At 32.9% G+C, this 10009-nt stretch overlaps 1 protein-coding gene across 1 annotated transcript; it reads left to right on the top strand.

Annotated features, from left to right (window-relative positions):
* Positions 1 to 5283: 5283 nt before the first annotated feature.
* Positions 5284 to 9645, top strand: LOC122294873 (L-ascorbate oxidase-like). Its single transcript, XM_043103858.1, has 5 exons — positions 5284 to 5701; positions 5806 to 5898; positions 5974 to 6186; positions 6323 to 6517; positions 8497 to 9645. The coding sequence occupies exons 1-5, from the start codon at positions 5393 to 5395 to the stop codon at positions 9451 to 9453; spliced, it is 1767 nt and encodes a 588-aa protein (XP_042959792.1). The 5' UTR covers positions 5284 to 5392; the 3' UTR covers positions 9454 to 9645.
* Positions 9646 to 10009: the final 364 nt, after the last annotated feature.

Genomic DNA, 10009 nt, shown 5'->3' with positions numbered 1-10009 from the left:
TCTCTTTCATTCTCAACTTCAATCAATAACCTTTGAGTATGCATTTATGACTAATGATAACATACTACTAACCATCCATCCAGAACGCATCAACTTACATAAAACAAATATCATCATATTAATGGGGTAAAATTTGATGCTAAAAAGGAGTGATCTACAAAGAGTCTACCCATGACATCGTTACCATTGTTTTGCTTTGAATTGATCTGAGAACTTAGACCCACACTAAGTCAAGCTCGTGGAGTGAATAAGGTTAAGTAGTCAGAACGGAGTAGTCAAAAGTTAAAGATAAAGCACTAAAAGTTGGGGATTGTCTCGTATGCATCCAATCGGTGAGAGAAAAATGATATAATGAATGAAATCACATTTAGGCATCAAAGGTATGCACTGCCATGTGATTATGCAAGAAATTCTAACCTTTTGTCAAAAATAGCTTCAAAATATTCCTGTTGGAACACTAACTCAGTTGCCAAAAGGATTTCATTAAGTTGGACAAAGAGGATGACTTTACAAAAATAAGTAAATAAAATAAGTTGATTAAGAACGTGATACTAGGTTTTCTTTTTACAAAGATGACTTAGAACTCTTAAAAGAATTGGATCATAACTTATTAATAAGATAGGCCATGTTATATGGATCATTTTACAAAGAATTCATAGAATGACCTTTTTCGAGAAGTGTAACAAGTATGAGTAGAAGGAGATCTAATTAGTTGAGATGAGTTAGTTAACATCAATTTGAGTGAATACCAAAAGTTTAACTTGATGAAAGCATTCACAGCGATGAAATTTTAAATTTTGTTTCCTTCCTATAAATATCAACATATATACTAACAATCGGCTTTATGGCAAATGTATCTTCAATCCCCAAGATCCATAACAATGCCAACCAAATAGATTAGAGCACCAACAACTTTTCATCCCGGCAACATAAACTTAAAATGTTCATCACTTCATTTTTAACTAGCAATTGTCATAGCAGCAACTAAAATCAATATTAATCACTGCTAAAGTCCACCAAAATCACAACTGAAGTTTTGACTTAGGTATAAGCTAGTCCACCCAATCCTACATTCAACCTAACTTGATCACATTGTATACCATCAAATAAAAATATCATTTCCAATAGTTTGCTATACATATATCTTTAGATTCAATAATAATCATTTGTCCAAATATCTATAGAGTCTATATGCTTAATTCTGAAAAAATTATTGCTTAAAGTCTGTAGAATTTATAACCTAAGATTTGATTAGATTTAGGTATTAAAATCTAAATTATCAATAACCTCAGACTTGATCAAAATCACATATCAAAGTCTCTGGTTTCTATAACCTTTAATCCGATACACCATAGTCTGGAGAATCTAAAACCTCAAATCTTATAAAAATTGTTCTTCTAAAGTCCGCAGAATATATAGCTTTAAATTTTAATAGGAATTATTTCTTAAAATCTACAAAATCGAACCTTAAACCTTATCGAGATCATTAATTAAAGTCTGCAGAATGTAATCATAAATCTCATAAAAATCATTTCTTACTGTGTGTAGAATCTTTGAGTCTATGACCTTAGATATGACCAGATTTGACCAACTCATATATTAAAGTCTACAAAATCTAATTCATTTACTCTCATAAAAATAAATCATAAGTTCTGTAGAATCCAAAATGTCATATTGCCAAAAACACCTTCCATAACTACTATTTGTTATAACGGCAACTAAATTCAATATCAGTCACCACGAAAGTTCACCATTATCACAACTGAAGTTTTGACTCAAATATAAGCCTATCCACCCAATTCTGCTCTCAACCTAACTTGATCACATTCTATACCATCAAATAAAAGTATTATTTTCAATAGTTTGCTATACATATATCCTTAGATCGGCCCTGTAATAATCATTTTCCTAAAAATCTGCAAAAACTATATCCTTAAGTCTGAAAATAATTATTGCTTAAAGTTTGCAGAATTTATAACCTAAGATTTGATTAGATTTAGGTATTAAATCTAAATAATCAATAACCTCAGACTTGATCAAAATAACGTATCAAAGTCTTTGGTTTCTAGGACTTTTAATCCAATAAACCGTAGTTCGGAGAATCTAAAACCTCAAATTTTATAAAAATTGTACGTTCTCCTAAAGTATGCATAATATAAAACCTTAAATTGCATAAGGAATTATTTTTTAAAATCTACAAAATCCAAACCGTAAACCTTATCGAGATCACTAAGTATAGTCCATAGAATCTAAAGCCTTAAATATCATAAAAGTCATCTCTTAAAGTCTACAAAATCTATAACTTCAGATTTGATTAACTCATATATTAATGTATACAAAATCTAGTACCTTAACTCTCATCAAAATCAATCTTAACGTTTGCATAATCTAAAATCTCAAATTTTCAAAAAATCATTCCATAGATTATACAGAATCTAAAACATTAAATAACATCAAAATCATATGTAGAAATTCAATCAATTCTAAAACCTTAGATCCCATCAAATTCATTTATTAAAATCTATAAAATCTCAAACATGGCTTTAATACCAACTATAATGTCTCAATCGAAAACCTAAATCACATGGCATGTATTCTAAAAGATAAGTTAATGATATAATTAAAGTTCTATTAAAATATTATAAAGAGAAATTAAAATTTTTTATTTTTAAATAATATAAGATCTCATACACTATCTAATCTCACATATCATATAGCGAGGGTAGTATCACATAATCAATCTCTATCTTATATATTGAACAATATAATCTAATTCTGCCGTTTTAAAATAAAATAAAGTAAAATAAAGTTACAAATCTTGTCGGCGATTCGAATAATTGTAAAAGGATCATGAAAATATATGGTGTAGGAAAGTTGATTCAGAGGCCCGCATTGTGGGCTCAAAATGTCCAGCAAATGCGTTAAAAAAGTCAGACAGAGAAAAATTAATGGAAACAGATTTGAGTATCGTTCCCTTTCTTCACACGAATCGGGAGTACTCATAATTTATTTTTGTTGTCTTCAATCACTACTTTAATTTGTCATGTCAACCCACTGCTTTTGCCTTTTTCATGTGCATAAAGCAGAATGGGCCCTCATCTTTTTTTTTTTTTTTTTTTTTTCCTTTAATGACTGAATGGCCCCTCGTCACTATGAAATCAAAGACGATACATGCGTGATCTTTGCTCACACGTGGTATAATTTTTGCTCACACGTGATCTTTTTTCAAATTAATTAAGATTATATTTGGGTGTTAAAGTAATGTCAGATTATTTATAAATAGTAATAAAAACATAATAAATAAGTAATAAATATTAATAAAATAATAAATAATTTATAAATGATAATAAATGATAGCGAAATAGTACGAGGTAATGATAAACTCGCTAAACAAGCACATCCTAATGCATTTTAACAGAAAGTCCAAGCCCATATGACTTTAACTTTTGACGCGTTCACGTAAAGTACCAAGAAAGCAGTATATATGTAGGGGAAAATGCTGCTGCGCCGTTCCAGTTATACCTCTATAGCATACTGGTTTTTTATTTTTTATTTTTATTTTTATTTTTTATTTTTATAACTTAGTGATTAAGGAAGTAATTTTAAATATATTAATATATTTTTTTTATTTAGTGATTAAAAAAATAAAAAAAAAATTAGGACAATACATGTAGCCGTATGGTCCAAGCGGCAACTATGCCGCTTGGACCATACCGCTGGACATACTATTTAGTAATTTTTTTATATTTTTTTAATCATTTTCTTAATCATTAAGTAAAAAATAATATATCAATACATTTAAAATCACTAAGTTAAAAGAAAAAATCTAGTAATATATTATAGCAGTACACGTGAGGTGGCATAGTAACATTTTCTATATATATAGAGGGTTACTATCTACAAGCACAGTCGTGTACTAATCTGTGTATCAATACTGATTTATTCATACTTAAAATTTAAATTAATACTATTTTCAATAAAATCTACTTTTTGACCAATCACATGGCATTGATGTATAGATTAGTACACAATTATGCTTACAACTATATTTTTCCATATATATATCATTAGGTGGCTCTACAGTCACCACATGCAGGGAAACTCCCCACTAGTTACTTTTGTGTTTTTTCTTTATATTTATTTTTTAAATATTTTTAAATATGTTTTTTAAAAATTTATAATAGTATTAAAAAATATTTACTTAATCATTAGGTTAAAAAATAATAATAGGAAAATAAAAAATCACGACGATATCTCCCGCGGAAGAGTAGTATTTTCCGATAGAAATATTTCACTTATACAGTCGGCAGTGGCACTTCATGAAGAGTTTGATCTATACTTCCACCAGCCGGCCTCGATGCATGAGTGCTTGTGCACGGATCCTCACAGGAACTGTAACCCAGATATATATCAACTTTGAACAAATAATTAATTTCTCTGTACGTAGCGTTTATGACATGTGTGAATAGGCATGCAGTTCCATTTGCCCAAGGTGTTCCAATTCCCATCCTTGTCGGATGGGCAGCCTCTCACGATCAAGCATGTGAAGAGCAAGTTTTATAACGGGATACATGGGAGAAACCACAAACGTTTGTATCAACTATGCTTTCGTTCATGTGTTCGGGAAGTGGTAAAAATATAATATAAATAAATTAAAAAAAAAAATCCATCAGTTTAAGCTTAAGTGTAGAATAGATCTGTCGTGATTCGAATTAGAATTTTTATTTTGTTATCATGTAAAATTATTATTTATCTTATAAGTTAAAAATTGATAAAATGAGATATATTTAATTATTTATATTATAGTTTTAATAAATACAACATTATAATAATTGAGTCATAATGTAACACACCTCCAATAATGATATAGATATTATTGATCTAATTTTAATTAGAAATTTGTGATTGTTCTTCGGCCTCTCTCTTTCATGCTTTATGATCTAATTGTAGTAGATCAGGAACATTATAATTATATATTGTCACAAACGAGTGAGTGGTTGAAGGATGGAATCCAATTTCTAATACCAATCGTACCGTTGTTCCAAATTGCAGTCCATGGAATCCAAGATACTTGAGATGGAAGCTTTCTTTTAATTTCTTTGTCTTTTCCTCCTTTTTTTTTTTTTTTTTTTTTTTTAACTTTTAATCTTTTTTTTTTTTTTTTTTTTTTTGGGGGGGGGGGGGGGGGTGTGGATTCGGGGAAGCAGGTTTTTTAGCTCTTTCACTGCTCGATAAATTGATCAATAGTTCCATCACCATTATATATAAAGCCTTGATCAGTACCCAACACCCCAACACAGTTCAACTTCATAGCCAATAATAGCCTTTACATTTCTTAAAAGGTTTTCTCGGTCCTCTTTTTTACACTTTCCTCTGTCCTGTTTAGGAGAACATGGTGCCAACAGAAGGTTCCATGATTCGCCCAATCTCAAGGGGTCTTACTCTTAGGCCGGCTTTCATTATTTGGTGCATTTTATTACCGTTTATTCGATTATCTTCAGGTGCCAAGACCAGACACTTTAAATGGGAAGTAGAGTATATGTATTGGTCTCCAGATTGCATCGAGAATGTCGTGATGGGGATCAATGGCCAGTTTCCCGGCCCGACCATCCGAGCAAAAGCAGGAGACACAGTTGTTGTTGAACTCACTAACAAGCTCCCCACTGAGGGAGTTGTCATTCACTGGCATGGAATCCGACAGGTCTCTCTCTCTCCACCCCTCCCCCCCCCCCCCTCTCCCCTCTCGACGTCTGTGTTAAAGCTATATGTGTTGTATTGATCTGAGTGTATGCTCTTATTTTTCAGTTGGGCACACCTTGGGCAGATGGAACTGCTTTCATTTCACAGTGTGCTATCAACTCTGGGGAGACCTTTCATTATAGGTTCAAAGTTGATAGGGTAAACTCTCACTCATCTTTTGCTCTATCTCTCTCTCTCTGCGAAAGAGTTACAACGTTTTGAAAAACTGTGCAGGCAGGAACATACTTTTACCATGGCCACTTGGGCATGCAGAGATCGGCAGGGTTGTATGGGTCTCTGATAGTGGACGTTGCAGAAGGAGAGAAAGAGCCATTCCATTATGATGGTGAGTTTAACCTATTGTTGAGCGACTGGTGGCACAAAAGTGTTCACGAGCAAGAGGTTGGCCTCTCCTCCAACCCATTTCGTTGGATCGGTGAACCTCAGGTATGTTGCGTTTTTATCATCAACATGTAAAGTAATCTTCATTCAAAAGTAAAGTACAGTGTGCGTGCGTTTGGTTCTGTTGCCGTCGACTGGTCTCTTGCGTGGGTTTTCACTTTTTAAATTGGATGCTTCCCAGAGTTTTCTGATCAACGGAAGAGGACAGTACAACTGTTCCCTGGCAGCCCAATATAGCAACACCACCTCCAGCCAGTGCACATTAAGGGGAAATGAACAATGCGCACCTCAGATCCTACACGTGAGTTCCAATAAGACTTACAGGCTGAGGGTTGCCAGCTCCACAGCACTTGCTTCACTCAACCTGGCCATTGGGGTATGTAATATAATCGATTCCAAATACCAAATATGCATTACTTTTACTGGATCATGCATGCTACGTCACACATCACGGTCTACTTTTAACTATTGGTATTTTCTTTAATTTTTTAAAGTTGAAAAAAAAAAAAAAAAAAAAAGCAAAAGGAACTGATCGGGGCATTTTCTTTCTTAAAACTTTCTCCTGTTTTAAGGAGAAAACCTTTGATTCTTCTCTCTACAGCACCAAAACATTTTGTAGATACGCTGACGTAACAACACACGCCGAATACCTTTCATTGTCGCATTCAAAATCGGCTTCCAAGTTGCCGGAATAATATATTTACTTTAACCATCAATCTTGTTCTTCAGATTCGATCCACAACGTACAACATGGTTTGAGTCGGGGAAAATTTGATAGGAAGATAATCATTCTCCAATATATATATATATATAGTTTCCTTATCAAGAAAACTTTATTTATCATTATTTTAGTTATAATATTTTAATTATTTTTCTGAGATAATAACAAAGGGACTATATAGTATTTCTCACATAGTTACTGTAGCTACTTAAGCATGGAAAGTATAATGTCTCGTTTCGATAAATAATAAAGATAGGTAGTGTATAAGATTTTACATTATTTAATAATTAAAAGTTTTTATTCTTTATAATATTTTAGTGTGATTCTAATTATATCATTGATTAGTCATTTTGATTATATTCGGGAGATTTTTATTTTTTACCGAATGCTTTTTTTTTAACCTAGTGATTAAGTAAATTTTTTTAAGTGATGGTGTGAATTTAAAGAAGAAAATTAAGGATATAAAAAATGAATGAAAAAAAGAAAAATAAAAAAAAGGTGCATGCAAAAGCTTTTTTTGGGATATTTTTTCGTTAGCTGTGGCGTTACTTTTTTGAAATATAAATCTTGTGACGTAGACCTTTAATTAGTGGTTATAGAAAGATAATTATAAGAAAAAAAATTATTTTATAAATTGATAATGATTTTAATGTACACCCAATTAGAAGCTTAGAGATAGTTGAGTTTATTTTGTGAGTAAAAATTTATATAAAGTAAGGAAATAGAAAACGAGTGATTGGTGGCAAAGTGCATGTGAAATGGTCCCCTTTTTCTTTTTTTTTTTTTGATACAAAGCACAGAAGCTAGGGTTTGCTTCTAAAGCCAAAAGTTCAGAAGCCAAAGCTGTAACTTTTCAAGGGATCAGTATTCAGTACGATGTTTTTTCTCTTTACTTGCTGTCCTTTTTTCTTCCCTTTTTCAATCGGGAAGTGCTATGCTCACACCGAATAACAACATTTTTCTATTTACTTTTTTTGAAACATTTTTTAAAACTATTTAACTATTTTTTAAAAATAAAAAAATTACAAATTCATTTAAAAACAGTTTCATAATCATGAAGTATAAAAAACAAAAAAATTAAAAAAATATAAAATGCAATTCGGGTAAGAAAATTTTGTAGGAATAGTATTTCCCTTTTCAATTTAAGGGAGCTCTGGATCATGACCTATTGTCCTTGGGCTTTGCAGATGCGACATGTTGAATACTTCTCCATATTGTACGACTGAAAATTTTACTGAAACAATGAGGCAGGCTGCCATCTGAACATGCCTGCTTTATCATGACTTGTTCATAGCCGGATCCTTGATGTGAAAGGAAAATGGAAACGACAAAAGGTTAAACATAAGGCTCTGTTTGGAAAGTAATAAAACTTAAATAAAATATTATTTTCATTATAGAATTTAAAAATTTTATTATATTTTATTTAAAATTTTAAAAAAAATTATAATAATTAGATGAATTAATAGTATTTTTAAATCCAACCAAGGGTAAGTACTCTTTCCGATGCCAGAAGGATGATGGGGAACCTTATTTGTGTTGTTTTCTACTTATGCACGATAGCTGATTGCTGTATCTCCTTCATGTCCTTTTGTTAATCTAAATACTCTGTCTTTACGTGTTTGTACATTCTTCAGAATCACAAAATGGTGGTGGTAGAAGCTGACGGGAATTATCTACAACCATTTGCGGTCAATGATTTGGACATATACTCTGGTGAAAGCTACTCAGTCCTAATAACTGCAGATCAAGATCCTTCCAAGAACTACTGGCTTTCTATAGGTGTAAGAGGAAGGCTTCCAGCCACCCCTCTTGGCCTTACCATCCTAAATTACCAACCAATTTCTGCGTCAAAGTTCCCGACTTCTCCACCTCCCGTGACTCCTCGATGGGATGATTATGACCATAGCAAGACATTCTCTAAGAGTATCTTTGCTCTCATGGGGTCCCCAAAACCTCCGACAAGTTACGACCGTCGGATCACCCTCCTCAACACCCAAAATAAAATTGATGGATTTACCAAGTGGGCTATCAATAATGTCTCTTTGGCATTACCACCCACTCCTTATCTGGGCTCCATAAAATATGGTCTACGAAATGCTTTCGATCAAAAGAGTCCACCGGAGAACTTCCCCGACAACTATGACGTGATGAGACCTCCGATCAACCCTAACTCAACTACTGGCAATGGGGTTTACATGTTTGGCTTGAATACTACGGTAGATGTGATACTTCAAAATGCCAATGCGCTAAAAGATAATGTTAGTGAAATACACCCTTGGCACTTGCATGGTCATGATTTTTGGGTATTGGGATATGGAGAAGGGAAGTTCTCGACCAAGGATGAGAAGAAACTCAACTTCAAAAATCCGCCTTTGAGGAATACTGCAGTCATATTCCCATATGGATGGACAGCTTTAAGGTATGTGGCAGATAATCCAGGAGTGTGGGCCTTCCATTGCCACATCGAGCCTCATTTGCATATGGGTATGGGAGTGGTCTTTGCCGAAGGTGTTCATCTAGTGAAAAGCATACCTAATGAGGCTCTTACCTGTGGTCTAACTGCGAAATTCTTGGACAAGAACAGAGGCTGATTCCACGTAATTTTAGTCCCACTAGGAGAGATGGTCCAAGAGCTCCCACTCCCCCAGCCTAATTATTATATTTGTTCTTTTCTTTTGAAAGTTTTTTTTTCTTTTTTTTATTATCTTTGTTCTGATCCTTCTTATGTACGTAGTAAGTTATTCTTCCCATATCAATGTTGGCGATCGGTAATTTTCCTAGCATATGCTAGGCCAGGAAGATTCAACATATATATATATATATATATTTATATTGTGGCGAACAACTAATGTGAGGCCTTACATTAAAAATAGTAAAATTATATTCAAACACTAATCAGAAGATTTTATATAAAATCACTCTTGATATTCTTTAGATCACTACAAAAAATATGGCTTTTTTCCAGAGAAAACTTCATGTCAACAGGACCATTTTTCATGGAAAAAAAACTTTGTACACACCAATTTTATGCATGGGAGTCTTGTGGCATATACTTAGCCACAAAGTGCTTTTCTCCATGACAACTCTAACTCGTGGGGAGTACATGTCTTTCATCATGGCACATTCTGTGGGAAAACTTTATCATTT

This window comes from Carya illinoinensis, chromosome 14 (assembly GCF_018687715.1).
Source record: "Carya illinoinensis cultivar Pawnee chromosome 14, C.illinoinensisPawnee_v1, whole genome shotgun sequence".
NCBI classification, from domain to species: Eukaryota; Viridiplantae; Streptophyta; class Magnoliopsida; order Fagales; family Juglandaceae; genus Carya; species Carya illinoinensis.
Note: the sequence above shows the minus strand (reverse complement) of the source record. Positions and strands in the feature narration are given on the sequence as shown.

Bases quoted from the DNA above. Each gene is read 5' to 3' on its own strand.
- LOC122294873 (XM_043103858.1), top strand. From the start codon at position 5,393: ATGGTGCCAACAGAAGGTTCCATGATTCGCCCAATCTCAAGGGGTCTT. The intron at 5,899-5,973 runs GTAAACTCTCAC...AAAACTGTGCAG, and splicing joins ATAGGTTCAAAGTTGATAGG to GCAGGAACATACTTTTACCA. The intron at 6,518-8,496 runs GTATGTAATATA...TACATTCTTCAG, and splicing joins CACTCAACCTGGCCATTGGG to AATCACAAAATGGTGGTGGT.